This window comes from Lepus europaeus, chromosome 9, assembly GCF_033115175.1.
Source record: "Lepus europaeus isolate LE1 chromosome 9, mLepTim1.pri, whole genome shotgun sequence".
In the NCBI taxonomy this organism is placed as follows: domain Eukaryota; kingdom Metazoa; phylum Chordata; class Mammalia; order Lagomorpha; family Leporidae; genus Lepus; species Lepus europaeus.
Window position 1 is genome coordinate 60,218,632 of NC_084835.1, and position 16,198 is coordinate 60,234,829.

General features: G+C 44.3%; 1 protein-coding gene across 2 annotated transcripts in view; it reads right to left on the reverse strand.

The window, feature by feature from the left end:
- Positions 1-16,198, reverse strand: part of PTPRM (protein tyrosine phosphatase receptor type M) — an 884,602-nt gene that overhangs the window by 119,581 nt on the left and 748,823 nt on the right. For both annotated transcript variants that reach the window (XM_062201377.1, XM_062201376.1), the window contains one exon: positions 5,275-5,362. In XM_062201377.1, coding sequence (XP_062057361.1) covers positions 5,275-5,362 — 88 coding nt within the window. The remainder of the gene's footprint in view (positions 1-5,274; positions 5,363-16,198) is intronic.

The window sequence follows — 16,198 nt, forward strand, 5'->3', positions numbered from 1 at the left end:
CTGTGAAGCAGGTAGCAGCTCTCCCCATGCCCAAATCTGTCCACGCCTTGATCTTGGGACTCTCCAGCCTCCAGAACTGAGAGTGAGAGAGGGAAATTTCTCTTGTTTACAAAGTGCTAGTTTGTAGGATTTTGTTACAGCAGCAGGAATGGACTAAGATACCTACAAAGGCTGAATTATTTCCCACGGAGCCCTATACGGGCAAGTCTGCCAATCCCTGCAGCAGATTGGAATTGCTGGGAGAGCTGTACCCATTTACATGGAATCCTTAACAGCAGTGCCACTTACGGTGTCTAGCAGAGAGTAGTATCTGTGCACTGAAGGAATGGATTATTTGATCTATTGAGGCACATTCTCTTTGTCTAGCTGTGAGGAGAAGCAAAGAGCTGTGTACCAAATACCCAGATGGGCCCAGCAGTTATGAGGTGAGCAGACATCTGGAGGCTGAGTAAGATGTCTACAGGGCAGCTGGCGCCACGGCTCAATAGGCTAATCCTCCGCCTTGCGGCGCCGGCACATCGGGTTCTAGTCCTGGTCGGGGTGCCGGATTCTGTCCCGGTTGCCCCTCTCCCAGGCCAGCTTTCTGCTGTGGCCAGGGAGTGCAGTGGAGGATGGCCCAAGTGCTTGGGCCCTACACCCCATGGGAGACCAGGAGAAGCACCTGGCTTCTGCCTTCGGATCAGTGCGGTGTGCCGGCCGCAGTGGCCATTGGAGGGTGAACCAACAGTAAAGGAAGACCTTTCTCTCTGTCTCTGTCTCTCTCTCTCTGTCCACTCTGCCTGTCAAAAATTTTAAAAAAAAAAGATGTCTACAGGGCAACTCCATATGGGATGCAGTGGTGAGCTTGCAACCCTTTTGCAGAGGGAAGCAGTCAATATGGGGCCATTCCCATGTGGGCTCAGAGGGGCTCTGCCTCTACCTGAGTATAGAAATATGAAATTTTCTAGGTAATTAAACCAGCCAATCATTTTTTTATCATTACAAACAGATAACTCTGTACTTACTGTGATCAGAGCCAAGCCACTTCGTCTCTCTGAGGATGAGGACAGTGGTTGGTCCCATGCAAATATTTTGCATTTGTGGGTTTTAAATGTCCCCACAAAAAAGACATTATGGATTTTTATTACAGGAATATTGGAGGTAGGTTAGGCCACTCTTATCTTTTGTTCTGCTTCCCTCCCCACCCTGTATTCAGCAGTGCTGGCCAGAGCCCTGCAGCTGGCCATCCTGCCTTCCCAGATAAGGAGGAATGTGGGCGGCCACGCCGGCCTCCACCCTTCTCCACACCTGTCCCGGATATTCCAGTGTCTGCTGACCTCCTGTCCTCTCTGTGCCCATTCTGAGCTGGGGATGATCAGTGATAACAGGTGAACTGTTCAGCCTTAGCCCCGCTGTCCTTAGACAACAGCCATGAAGCCATCAAACAGAACCACAGCAGAGGGCAGCCCTGGAACTTCTCTACAGGGGACCCTGGAGAATCTATACTGAAGCTACCTTTAAGTACACACATTTTATTTCATTTGTGTATTGATTTGGAATGGCTTAGGAAGAGGAAGGATAGCAGGGCAGGGGGAGAAAGTAGTCTCCTTAAGCTGCCTCCTGCTGGTCACTGACTTTTTTTTTTTTTTTTAAAGATTTATTTATTTGGCCGGCACCATGGCTCACTTGGCTAATCCTCCACCTGCAGCGCTGGCACCCCGGGTTCTAGTCCCAGTTGGGGTGCCAGGTACTAGTCCCAGTTGCTCCTCTTCCAGTCCAGCTCTCTGCTGTGACCCGGGAGGGTAGCAGAGGATGGCCCAAGTACTTGAGTCCCTGCACCGGCATGGGAGGCCAGGGGGAGGCACCCAACTCCTGGTTTCAGATTGGCACAGCGCCAGCTGTGGCAGCCGTTAGGGGAGTGAACCAATGGAGGGAAGACCTTTCTCTCTGTCTCTCTCTCACTGTCTATAACTCACCTGTCAAATAAAAAAATTATTTATTTATTTGAAAGTCAGAGTTACAGAGATAAAGGAGAGGAAGAGAGAGAGAAAGAGAGAGAGGTCTTCCATCCGATGGTTCACCCCCCAATTGGCCTCAATGGCCGGAACTATATCGATCCAAAGCTGGGAGCCAGGAACTTCTTCCTGGTCTCCCATGCAGGTGCAGGAGCCCAAGGACTTGGCCATCTTCCACTGCTTTCCCAGGCCATAGCAGAGAGCTGGATCAGAGGTGGAGCAGCTAGGTCTTGAACTGGTGCCCATATGGGAAGCTGGTGCTTCAGGCCAGGGCATTAACCCGCTATTCCACAGCGCTGGCCCCTGATCACTGACCACTGACTCTTTTTTTTTTTTAATTTTTGACAGGCAGAGTGGACAGTGAGAGAGAGAGAGAGAAAGGTGTTCCTTTGTCGTTGGTTCACTCTCCAATGGCTGCCGTGGCCGGCGTGCTGCGGCCGGCGCACCACACTGATCCGAAGGCAGGAGCCAGGTGCTTCTCCTGGTCTCCCATGGGGTGCAGGGCCCAAGCACTTGGGCCATCCTCCACTGCACTCCTTGGCCACAGCAGAGAGCTGGCCTGGAAGAGGGGCAATCGGGACAGAATCCGGTGCCCCGACCAGGACTAGAACCCGATGTGCCGGCGCCACAAGGTGGAGGATTAGCCTAGTGAGCCGTGGCACCGGCCGATCACTGACTCTTTAGACTCTGATGCTAATGGAAAAAGTAAGCCAGTGGGACCAATCATTCAACCAGGCAGTGGTGAGACAAGCTGCTCAAGGTTGGAGTTCTGCCTCCACATCTTACTAACTGTAGAATGCTTTTACCCTCTTTTATGTTTTTTAAAAAGATTTATTTTATTTGAAAGGCAGATTTACAGAGAGAGAGGGACACACACACACACACACATACACACAGAGAGAAAGAGCGAGAGATATCTTCCATCTGCTTATTCACTCCCCATTGGCCGCAAAAGCTGGGGCTGGGCCTGGTGGAAGCCAGGAGTTTCCTCCGGGTCTCTCACATGGGTACAGGGGCCCAGGGACTGAAGCCATCTTCTGCTGCTTTCCCAGGCTCATTAGCAGGCAGCTAGATCAGAAGTGGAGCAGCTGGGACACAAACCGGTTCCCATACAGGATGCTGGCACTGTAGGAGGTGGCTTAACTCCCTATGCCAAAACATAAGCCCCAGCTCTCATCCTCTTGATGCTACAGTTTTCTCACCCATAAAACAGCATGACATTACCTGTCCCCTGGTGGTATCACAGAGAGTAATGAGTTAATACGTGTAACATGCTTATACTGGTGTCTACCACTTGTAAGTCCTTGGCAAACACTAGCTTTTATTTTGTTGCATTGATAATTCAAAAATAGTTCTCATATGTCTACCAAGTATAGATAGGTATTAAACTATGCATCAGGGAGCAGACTCAAAGATGTACTGTGCAAAGGCCACTGGACTCTCAGCACACTTGAAGTCACACTGCTTGACACTGCCTTTTGTGTGCTCAGCAGGAGGGCCACATAACTGCCAGACAGAGGCATGTCAACATGCCCTTGCCCTTTGCATGTGAAGAAGTTCTTCGGTTTCCCTCTGGGAGTTACAGAGCAGAAGGCACTCCAGTAAAGGATCTTGAAAGCCATTAGGAGCTGCCTTAAGTTCTTCTAACAGGGCCAGGCTTCACTGGCTCCCAGGCAACATGCAGGGTCTGTATAGTCCAAGAAGGCCTGTTTTCCTTCTCTGAGCCTCTCTTTGCAGCACTGGGCATGTGGCTGTCATCACAATGGAGTACAGCCATGGGGATCGGTTGTCTGTGGGGCCTGCTCTGTTCTGGGGTTAGGGACAGTGCTTCATCTTGATGACTTCTGCATTTTCAGTGTCCAGTATCAAGCAAACTCACCAAGTGGCAACCAAACCCTAGATCTCAGGGCAGCATCTCCTGTAGCATGCTCACTGAGGCACTAAAAGGGAACACAGCATGTTCTAAAACCAACCAAAAACCATGCAAAGTTATCACTTGTATCCTGCAAAACTTGAGGTTTGGTTTTACTGGTGGCCAAAGAGAAAACAGGGCATGCTCAGCTGATTATCAGTCAGCTCTCTCTGCCCACCCCCCATTCCTTTTCTTTTGATAAAACACACTGTGGATCGGTGCTGTCCAGTAGGGCAGCCGCTAGTCTCCTGTAGTATCTGACTTCAACACTATTAAAATTAACTAAAATATAAACTTAGCTTCCTTGCTGGCACCAGCCACATTCCAAGCACCCAGTGGTGCTGTATGGGATGTCACAGGCATAGGACATTTTTTCGTTCACAGAAAACTCTGTGGGGTGGGGCTGTCCTGGAATCTATGCTGTCACACTGAGGAAGGGCAACTTGGGCAAGTAACATGGAGCTAGCTGCTCTCCCACAATCAATACAGCACAAAACCGCTCCCCAGGAATAGCCAAGCCTTCCAAGTCTGTCCCCCTCTAAATGCTGTGATACCAAGAGCTTGATGTTCCCGAGGCCAAGTCTCATGTCACCAGTGTTTTCACTGTCATTGTTACTTACTTAATAGTTTTGGTTCCGTGAGGCTACTTCAGCCAGCGGGCTTGTCAGGGCCACAATGCAGTCACAGATGCTTTAGCACAGCTGAATGCTGGGGGAGGGAAGGCTGTAGCCTGGGTGGAAGAGAGCTTACCACTCCACCCTGCGTCTCAGCATCGTTACGGAACATTAATGAGGTTGGGCTCGATCTAAAAACCGTCGCAGGCATTATGGATCGGTAACATTCAGTTTCACAGGCACTGGGAATTTCTGAGATATAATCCTAGCTCTTTTGCTAATGAGTGTTGTGATATGGGGACTCTCATTTAACTTCAGAGTTTCAGTTTCCTGTCCTTAAAATGGGGCTATTACTGACCTACCTAACCCAGTGTCCAGAGGATTAATGAGCTAACGCCTGCAGAGAACTGCACTAAGGCAGGCCGTGCATCATTATTTCTATTCATCCTCACGTAGCAGCTGGGAGAAGTTAACACTGCTATGTTTACCCCTTCTAAAATGAATTTTCACACAACCTAGGCTACCCAAACCTTAAATCTGCAGGTGAACTGGGGCCCTCAGCAAGAGCGCATTGATGTACTGTGGACATTCACAGGTGGCTTTTCCTTTCTTTAGTATGACTATAAGACCAGCTCTCCTGGGACGGGGAAGCAGTAATTGCACTGGAAATTCTCCCTGCATGAGTCTGGTGGTCAATCTTATCAGGTGCGGAAAGAAAGTTATACAACCGCACAATGGTCCCGTCAGCACTTACATGCGATGATATTCCCATATCTGTTCTTCATTCTGTTCTCATCTTTCTTCGCGGAGTCCCACGGTGCTGACTGCCCTTCAAAGAAGCTCTGGAAGAAAGAGGCAAGTGACAGGAGGCATTACAATTTGGTGCAGTAAACAGAGGGAGCTCCGGGAGGATGGGAAAAAATGGGGAACAAAGGTCAAAAGCAAAGACTGTCCACAGGAGTGAGAAAAAACAATTATTATACTGCTTTACAGCTTAGCTACTTCATTTAGGCTTTGCTAACCATTTTCCCCCCATAGTTAATATCTTACGAACACAAGAATGGAGGCTGAAGAGGGGACACCCACAATTTATCTGTATAGCACAGAAAAAATGGTCACATGGTCATTCTAGCCTACCTGGATATATAATCCAGAAAAAATAATTAACATTTCTCTCATTTTCTTAATTACCATTTTTCAATAGTCTTGTAAGAAATATAAAGATATCTTTTTTTCTCCCTATTTGTTAACTGAAAGAAGATTATTTTTGGTTAAAATGGTGAACTTAGTGAGCTAAACCTTTATATGACTTCAGGCTAAAATCTTGTAATAAACTCTGCCAGAGTTTTTTTCTTCATCTTAACTGAAGCTTAGATGTCCATTTATTTGAGGATTTGGCATTATTATGCCTGGGGTCTTTAATCTTTATGTTATTAGATGTATTTTTTCTGTTCCAATTATAATGAAAATGTCCTCTACTGTCCATGGACAACTGAAAAAAAAAATCTGGGGCTTTCATTTCCACTTTAAGTCCATGTAACATTTTCCCTTTATGTGGTCAACTATATGAGGAGGTTACGGAAGAAGGAGGGTAGCAAGAAGGATTTTGTGAAACTCATTTCTTGTCCTTGTCACAGCTGCTCTTCTATTTCTTGGCACCAGTTGGGAAAGAGAAAAAGCAAAGGAAGAAGAAATGAATGTGGGGCAGACGAGAAAGGCTCCACTCTGAAACACTTGAGGGCCAGATGGTGTCAGGAATTCAGGTTCTCAAACAAGCACCCAGGGGGCTCCCTGAGGTCTCTCTTCACAATGGAAGCTCTTCCTTACCCGCCTAAGCTCCATCCCAGCGGCTTGGCCATCTCCACCACTCACCAATGCTTAGTGACTTATTATTTTTTATGGGTCCTTCCTTATTAGGTAAATTAGTCCTCAGTCTTACTGCAGTAGATACATCTCCTCTCAGACATCACAGGGTCTCTGTGATCTGCTCCACCCACCTGCCTGTCCCACAGCACCTAATATGGAGTGGACAGTGCGCAATACATTCTGTTATTTCTATGTCTGTCTCTCATGCCTCCTGGTCATAACTTAGCAATTACTTATTGAACAAATACATGGTTGTGATGTTTGGTTAACATGTATTTTGGCCATGAATTCAAAAGTAAGCCATATTTTTGCAACTTAAGTATATGAGGAGTTCTAAGACTCGAAAAACTTGCCTTTTCATGACCTGCTGGGTATGGATAGCTCAGTTCTCATCAGAGACCAGCTGGGAAAGAGGCAATCCCAGCTCTTTCCCAGTCGGCTAATTCAGACTTTATCATCATCAGGACATCCAAAGCAGCAGGAGTTGAAGCAGACAAGATTTTATCAATTCAAGAGTGAAAAGATGACACTAGACACTGAAGAGTTAAAGAGTTGGGGCCAGTGCTGTGGTGTAGAGGGTAAAGCCACTGCCTGCAGTGCCAGCATCCCATATGGGCGCCGGTTTGAGTCCTGGCTGCCCCACTTCTGATTTAGCTGCTATGGCCTGGGAAAGCAGTACAAGATGACCCAAGTTCTTGGGCCCCTGCACCGGCAAGGGAAGACGCAGAGGAAGCTCCTGGCTCCTGGCTTTGGATCGGCGCAGCTCCAGCTGTTGCAGCCAATTGGGGAGTGAACCAGCAGATGGAAGACCCGGCCCCCCACCTCTGCCTCTCCTCTCTCTGTGTAACTTTCTCTGTGACTCTCAAATAAAGTAAATAAATAAATCTTTAAAAAAAAGCTAAAGAGTTTTAAATTGCCATCTTAACTTAGGATGCCTTTCGTTCTGATCATTAGATCATTATTATCACAACAGGTTTTTACATTCTATTTGTCATTTTGAAAAGAATAACAGAGGGTGCCGGTCAGGTTTAGAAGTCCTATATAGGAGTGAGCAGCATAATGTTTTGGTCAGCGATGGATCCCCTTAGATTGTGTTGCCTTGTGACATCACAGTCGGCTTGGTTTAAGTGCACCTTGTGATGTTTGTCCAACAATGAAACTGACTAATGACTTATTTCTCAGAATGTGTCGCTGTTGTTCAGCAGCACACGGTGTACATGAATGGCACTATAATTCAAAAATTGTGTGTAACAATGGAATTAAAAGTATGAGTTTCAAACAGTTTGATTATTGTTTACAGCCCTTGTCTCTACTGTTGAGGAATACTGTTTTTTGTTTCCTTAGTATTTGTTGAATTCTTAGTGGAGGGATAACCTTATGATTTTAAAATAAACTGAATGTATGTCATTGTAAAAATTAAAAGTAAGAATAAGAAAGGAAAGAGGAGGGAGGGTAAGAACATGGGCAGGAGGGAGGTACAGTGGGAAGTATCACTATGCTTCTAAATCTGTATAAATGAAATACATGAAATCTGTTCATCTTACATAAATAAAAAATTATGTTAAAAATTAAATGTATAATCAAATTCAAAAAAGTATGAGTTTTTTTGATGCAAAAACCTTGAAATCCATGCATAGTTTTTTCATAATACATATTTTCCATGTATTATGAAAACATGTTTTTGCACCAAAATAAACTCATATATTTTTTTTTTCGACAGGCAGAGTTAGACAGTGAGAGAGAGAGACAGAAAGGTCTTCCTTCCATTGGTTCACTCCCCAAATGTCTGCTATGGCCAGCGCTGTGCCGATCCAAAGCCAGGAGCCAGGCACTTCCTCCTGGTCTCCCATGCGGGTGCAGGGCCCAAGCACTTGGGCCATTGTCCACTGCCTTCCTGGGCCACAGCAGAGAGCTGGACTGGAAGAGGAGCAACCAGGACAGAATCCGGCACCCCGACTGGGACTAGAACCCAGTGTGCCAGTGCCGCAGGCAGAGGTTTAGCTTAGTGAGCCGCGGCGCCGGCCAAACTCATACTTTTAATTCCATTTTTACACAGACTTTTTTTTTAAACTTTTATTTAATAAATATAAATTTCCAAAGTACAACTTATGGATTACAATGGCTTCCCCTCCCCCATAACTTCCCTCCCACCTGCAACCCTCCCATCTCCTGCTCCCTCTCCCTTTCCATTCACATCAAGATTCATTTTTAATTATGTTTATATACAGAAGATCAATTTAGCATATATTAAGTAAAGATTTCAACAGTTTGCACCCACACAGAAACACAAAGTGAAAAATACTGTTTGAGTACTAGTTATAGCATTAATTCACATTGAACAACACATTAAGGACAGAGATCCTACATGAGGAGTAAGTGCACAGTGACTCCTGTTGTTGACTTAACAAATTGACACTCTTGTTTATGGCGTCAGTAATCTCCCTAGGCTCTTGTCATGAGTTGCCAAGGCTATGGTAGCCTTTTGAGTTCGCCAACTCCGATCGTATTTAGACAAGGTCATAGTCAAAGTGGAAGTTCTCTCCTCCCTTCAGAGAAAGGTACCTCCTTCTTTGATGGCCCGTTCTTTCCACTGGGATCTCACTTGCAGAGATCTTTCATTTAGGTGTTTTTTTTTTTTTTGCCAGAGTGTCTTGGCTTTCCATGCCTATAATACTCTCATGGGTTCTTTAGCCAGATCCGAATGCCTTAAGGGCTGATTCTGAGGCCAGAGTGCTATTTAGGACATCTGCCATTCTATGAGTCTGCTGTGTATCCCACTTCCCATGTTGGATTGTTCTCTCCCTTTTTAATTCTATCAGTTAGTATTTGCAGACACTAGTTTTGATTATGTGATTCCTTTGACTCTTAGACCTATCATTATGAGACTTTTTGAATCCTCCTAGACTGCCAGTTGAAAGGTAAAATAAAATATGATGTAGTAAAAAAAAAACAAGTAAAATATTTTCAGATTATTGATAAGCTAAGTCAATAAAAATATAGTACAAGACCATTATATAATATGGATTTATTCAAGCAGGTAACTTGTATCTGTTCTGCTCTATAATATGAACTTAAAATAGCATCACGAATTTTAAAGTCAGATACTCTTTATCTGAATAATGCCTCTGTTACTTTATGAATAACCATTATTTTTCAGTAGAGTCATAATTATATTTGACTGACACAATTTAATTTTACTTCGAATTTGCAGTGATCTAATTTCTAAACTCACTCCCCTCTGTCTTTTCCACAAATCTAGAACATTCTCAGCTTTTGTTTCTTTGTAGGAAGATGGAAGAAGATCACTGATTTTAAGGGAGAATATGAGGTCTTCCTGCAAATCCACAGCTTCAACCACGGAAAGATGCCTTTAGATCCTCCGAGGCATTGCACACGTGAGCTAGCTACACATCCATGTCTTTCCCACTCCTGACAAACAGAGACTCTTCTGCTGGGTAGGATGCTCTCATCACAGCTATGTTTCTTGAATATTTGTGTTAAATGTGGGACTTCTAATAGCCCTTGCATTTAAAAACAGTTATTTTAATTTCATTATTTTCATTTAATTGGTGACCAGGAAGCAGACACAAATCAACAAATGGAATAATAACCAGTTTTCTTCCATTTGAGCACTTTAGTTCCAAAAATAGTTCTTAAGAGTTGGGCTCTTCATGAGAGTATTGTAGGCATGGAAAGCCAAGATACCATGGAAAAAAAAAAAAGAAGACCTAAATGAAAGATCTCTGGGAGTGAGATCCCAGTGGAAAGAACGGGGCCATCAAAGAAGGAGGTACCTTTCTCTGAAGGGAGGAGAGAACTTCCACTTTGACTATGACCCTGTTGGAGTAAGATCGAAGTCGGAAAACTCAAAAGGCTTCCATAGCCCTGGCAACTCATGACTAGAGCCTAGGGAGATTACTGACGCCATGAACAGGAGTGTCAAATTGTTAAGTCAGCAACAGAAGTCACTGTGTACTTACATCCCATGTGGGAACTGTCCTTAATGTGTTGTCTAATGTGCAGTGATGCTATAACTAGTACTGAAACAGTATTTTTACACTTTGTGTTTCTGCGTGGGTACAAACTGATGAGATCTTTACTAATTATATACTGAATCGATCTTCTGTATATAAAGATAATTGGAAATAAAAAAAAAACCCTGGTATTAAATTGGAAATGGCATAGAAAATTAGTTTTTAAAAAAATATTATGTAGGATCTCTGTCTTTAATGTGCTGTACACTCTTATTTAATGCTATAGCTAGTACTCCAACAGTATTTTTTTATTTTCACTTTGTGTTGCTATATGGGGGCAAACTGTTGAAATTGTTACCTAATATATACTAAACTGATCTTTTGTATATAAAGAGAATTGAAAATGAATCATGATGTGATTGGAAGGGGAGAGGGAGCGGGAAAGGGGAGGGTTGTGGGTGGGAGGGAAGTTTTGGGAGGGGGAAGCCATTGTAACCCATAAGCTGTACTTTGGAAATTTATATTCATTAAATAAAAGTTTAATTTAAAAAAAAAGAAAAAAAAAGAGTTGGGCTCTTAAGTCTTCTCCATTTCTGAGCACACAGGCTGGGGGGAGGGGGGGGGTGGGAGGGCACCAGCATGTGTCTGCAGAACAAGTCCGTTATTGAAGTCATTCCCACGGTAGCAGCCGTGTGCCTTATGGCTCAGGGATCCGACATGGAGACAAGTTCTCAACAGCCTCAAACATAACCATGACCAGACCTCAACATTTTCTGACTCTGCATCCACTGCTCTTTCTGTACGCCCTACCCTGACAATGGCTTTGAAGGGAGGACAGTATTAAATCTGCACACTAAATATACATGCCAACTTTATTGCTTTTCATGAAATCATATCTTCTCATTGCTAAGTGAAGGCTTACAAGAAGAGAATGTAAAAGTTGTCAAGTGAGCTTTGTTTTGCTGTTGACTACTTTATATAAAATTGTTCTTGTTTTTCTTATTTGGTATGTGTTCCTTGTAGGGAAACAATAGCAGGAGAAGCTGGTGTTCCTGCAAAGACCCTCTCAGCTTCCTACCTGGGAACTATGGGAATCACTACAAGTGGCAAAATGTATTTTTTTAAATAAAAGAAAAACCAAGAGAAAATTATCAGCTGCCTAGTGCCTCCACAGACGAATGCCATAGTCTCTTGACTCCCTACAGATATGGTGACTGTTGTCCTGCATTTTCTGGAACAGTTCCACTTCTCATTGTGGAGCCAATCTCTCCACACGTGATACACCTGCATCATTAAGATCACATACCTTATCCTTGGGTTGGAAAATAAGTACTATGCCTACGGGGAGTCCAGCTGCAGGAAAGAGGGGCTTTCTGGATTGATTGCTTTGGCTTTTGTTTCCTATTTTTAAAAATTTATTTTGTTTCCTTCTGAAAGGGAGATTTTTTTTTTTCCCATAACATTCTAAGATGGACCCAGTTTTAAATGTTACGGTTTTTGTTAGCATGAACTTTCATAATATCTGAGAAAATATTTACCTTTAGACTTTGGACTCTTTTATACCTAAAGCACGACAAAAGGCAACTGCCCAAAATTCTAGTCAGAAAATAAATCTTTGCCTGTACTCAGAGAAGCTGGGACATGATGACACATGGCTCTTTGACACTATGAGCCCCGGTTGCTCTCCTGGTTTGGAAATTCTCAGAGCAAGAATGGTAACTGGGGCAGGGACTTGGTCATCAGGATCACAGACTGCTTCATGTCTGGTCCAGAGTCACTCCCACCTCCGATGTGTAACTCCAGAGGGAGAGATGAACTTCCTTCATTATTGATTCCTCTGGGAGACTGAGAATTCTATGATGACCCTCGGAATCCATTTCCTTTCGCTTTTTTGCTGACCATAAGATGGAGAAACAGCCACTTATAAACCCACAGGTTAAATGTGACTGAGGAAAAATCAAGTACCTGGGGTTATATGCAAGTTTACTAAGCAACCATTCTATTCTGTCCTATCCCACTGACTTTTGGTTTTTAAATCCCTTTTAATAAATCGAGCAAAGTCAACACACATTTTATAAACATGTTCTCCTGTGTACTTTCCTTTGAGTAAGAACCAAAGCGTCTTTAGCTCTCCTTTGTTATCCTGAAGAGGCCAAAAGGTGTACACGTTCCTCTTAATGACAGAGATTGAGTCGCTGAATTCTGTGCGAAAAATTCTACTTTGAATCAGCATTCATGGGAAGAAAGTAACCAGCACGTAACTTATGACACGTCTAGAGAAGAATGGTCCCTATGAGACGTGTTGGAAGTAAAACCAACCAGATTCTGGGTTTCTCCAGGGCTGAGATAGAAAGAATTTGGTCCCTTGAAAGGAGTCAGGGTTTCCTGAACACATGCCAGAGACTGGCATCTGGCTGCTTGAGGGGAAATTTTGCCTGTCTGTCATGTTCAAGTTGACCTGCAACCTCCAATTCCTCCTGCCTCTCACCTCACACTTTTTGCTTGACAACAATTAGGAGCAGGTTCACTGAAATCAAGTACACAGCCAAAGCACAGGTGTGATTTGGAAACAGAGGCTCCACAAGAGGCCCACCCAGAGGACAGAAGTGATGGCTGAGGGAACCAAGGCGAAAGACATCACTGGCCAAGACAGCACTTTCCTTCCTCAGGGTGGTAACTTAAGGGCAAGCCTGGGAGACGTCAGGGATGGCCCAAGCTTCCAGTACACTTTTATAGGAGAAATTTTGAATACTGTATGCACATTTAGGCAATATTTAGTGGTTTAGGGCATATTTTTAATATGCGGGTACAATTTAACACACCAACGATGGGTTTTTTATTATGAACAAAAACACTTTATGTATGTTGGGGATTTAAGTTAATGGTCTCCCTGTGCCTTCTGTTAGAGTTTTCATAAATATACTTATGCTTTTATTCTACTTAAAATGTAATTAAAGTGTTTCTTCTGACTACCTGAGCTCATATATACAGAAAAAAAGGCAGCAAACCTGGGAACCACTCTGAAAGAGCAATAAGTCTCCGAAACAATAAAAATGAAACCAGGCAAGCTCTGGTGAATACCAATGACTTCTCTTCCCTAAGACGCTGCACTCTCCATGGGCACAGAGTAGAGGGAAATTGAACATCGTGCACGCTGTCATTTCTTCCTGAATAGGAAACATGTTTTTGTGATTCAATAACCTTCTCCCCCCACCCCTCACACCACCATCATTTTCCACAGGATATAATTATACATCTCAGTTGCCCACCTCAAGAGAATGTTACTACAAAAGGATGCAGTCTGTTAAAAATGCCACAGCTTCCAGATATTAAAAAAGGAGAGAGAGAGAGAGAGAGAGAGAGGAAAAAAAAACCCTATTCAATACAAAAGCTGCCAGAAAGAAAGGGATGAAGGTCAGGGCTGTCTGTAACATACAGTATGCTCTCGGGCAGTGCAGGGTCAAGTGTTTTAGAAGCTTCTAAAATCGAATTTTTCCTCTCTTTCTCATATGAATAAAACTGTGCATATAAAATGACTGAGATCATCACCCTGAAAGAAACAAGATGAACTCACTGGGGCATGCAGAGTCTGAACTTTCTTTGTTTTCTGCCCATACTTCTCTTCTGGTTTTCCCAAGCATTGCATTTTATTAGGTACATATGAACTATTTATTGCTATGGCACTAAAGCAACTAAAGGCATGGAACATCGCCTGTTGGGCCAGACCGCAGAGTGCTGATGGGAAAGGGAACCCAGCAGTTCGGGCTAGGTGGCAGCAGTGGTCATCGGTCACCATCCATTCTCCAATGTCCTGGATGCAGGAAGGCAAGGGAAGTACGTGGCACTTCAAGGGCAAAAGAGGTGGCGATTGAAGTGAGACTAGGCATCTAGATACATGGACTGCGTTATGCCCAAACAAAATGAAATCTAAGTGTGAGCGTTCATTGGTTCTTTTTAAAAGTTTATGTACTGGAGAGGGTCAAGGAGAGGGGTATCTTTTATCTGTTGGTTCACTCCCCAATGTCCTCAACAGCTGGGGCTGGCCAGGCTGAAGCCGAGAGCCAGGAACTCCATTCAAGTCTCCCCATGAGTTGCAGGGACCCCAGGACTTGAGCCATCATCTACTGCCTCCCAGGGTGTACATTAGCAGGAAGCTGCACTGGAAGTGGAGGTGATGCGGACCTCCCACAATGCTGGCCCCTCACTGATTCTTTTAAAGAAGGTGCTGATCTCTCAGTGCTTCAGATGGCCAGTTTATATTGCAACTGAATCCAATTCAAAATCCTGCAGAATTCTCCTGTTTTGCAGGATTCAGGAGGGTGATGGTCTTGGCGAAAGTTGTCATAAAATTGCCTTCCTTTACCTAACAGCTCTCTTTTGACAATGGAATTTAGGTTTGCAGCCTTAAACAATTATATGCTCTTTTTAGTACCTAGAAATAGTCCCCCTGAGGTCCAGCTGAACTTGAGGACATGTTTTTATTCCACTGAATATTACTCTGAATGAAGGATTTTATCAATGGCTTTTCATAGCAATGTCATATACTTCTTATTGATTAATATATGCTTTTGGGGTTCTTGAAGCTCTAGCAGTTGAGAACTTTTAATCGTATCGCACAGATAAGGAAATCTGGGGTCAAAGGTGTTAAGTGGCTCCCTTGAAATCATGCAGCTGGTAAGCAAAAGAGCTGGGCCCCAGGGCCAAGGTCAACCCCACTTTGAACTCAGTGCTATTCCTGCTTTGCCATGAAGCTGACTGCGGGCTTTGAGCCTGCTGTACTGCACTGTGCATGCAAGTGCCCTTGGCTATGGGTCATAAGCCACCAAGCATTTCTGGTTACCACTTTCTCCAGGCTGAGTCAGTTCCACAACCAAGCCCTGTCACTATTTGCATAGAGATTCTTCCAGGGGATGTGGGAGAATGTGCTCCCTGGAGGAACCTTCAATCTACTTGTTTTTCTTTCTTTTCAGATTTTTCCAATTTTGAAAGCCTCCCTTCCTCCCTCTTTTAGAATCCGTGCGGTAGCCAGCTCCCACTAACGAAGTGACATATCTCTCCAGGTACCGATACAGAAGAATGTTAAGAACTACAGATCAAGTGGCAAGAGAGGGGAAAAAGCCAGGCACCCTTCAGTGAGTGACGGAGGAAAAGGTGGCGGAAGTGGTGACGGCAGAGCAGTCATGGCGGCTGAACATTCCATGGACAAGGCCACTCTTCTGTGGCACCACAGAGACGGGGACATAGCAAGGTGGCTTTAGTAAGGGAATGATTTGGACATAATTGGAGTGAATTTCAGTGGAGCTGAGCCGTGAAGGGATATTCAACCCCTTCCTGACCTGCACCCCTCTTCACTTTGTTTCCTGCAAGACAGCTTACTATCCAAGAGCCACGTTCTCAGCAGTGCTGGGGCTCCCTGTCAGCTGGGATGCCTCCTCTGTCTTCCTGCACCTTCGATGAAGTTCTCAGCTTAGAGTTTTGGGAAGTCCCGGATGCCCTGGAACATATCACAAGCAGGATCTCTGTGGGCGTCCATCTCAAAGGCTGTATCTGCAGACTCATTTTTCCTGACAGGGCCTCTGATGCATGTTAGACAGTGAGGACAGGTGTACAGAGGAACTGCATGGCAATGGATTTAGAACAGTGCTTATCCTCATTGCACATCACTTGGTCCAGGTTTCCTCTTTTGAGTTGGGCTTGAGTTTAGCATTGCCTATCTCTTGATTACAATGGTCATCGACAAGACCAATGATTCTGCCTGGTCCTCACTGCATTACCCTGGCAACCCCAAGGAGGCCACAGAAAGTGCTAGGCTGCTAAACTAGTGATGTCAACACGTGA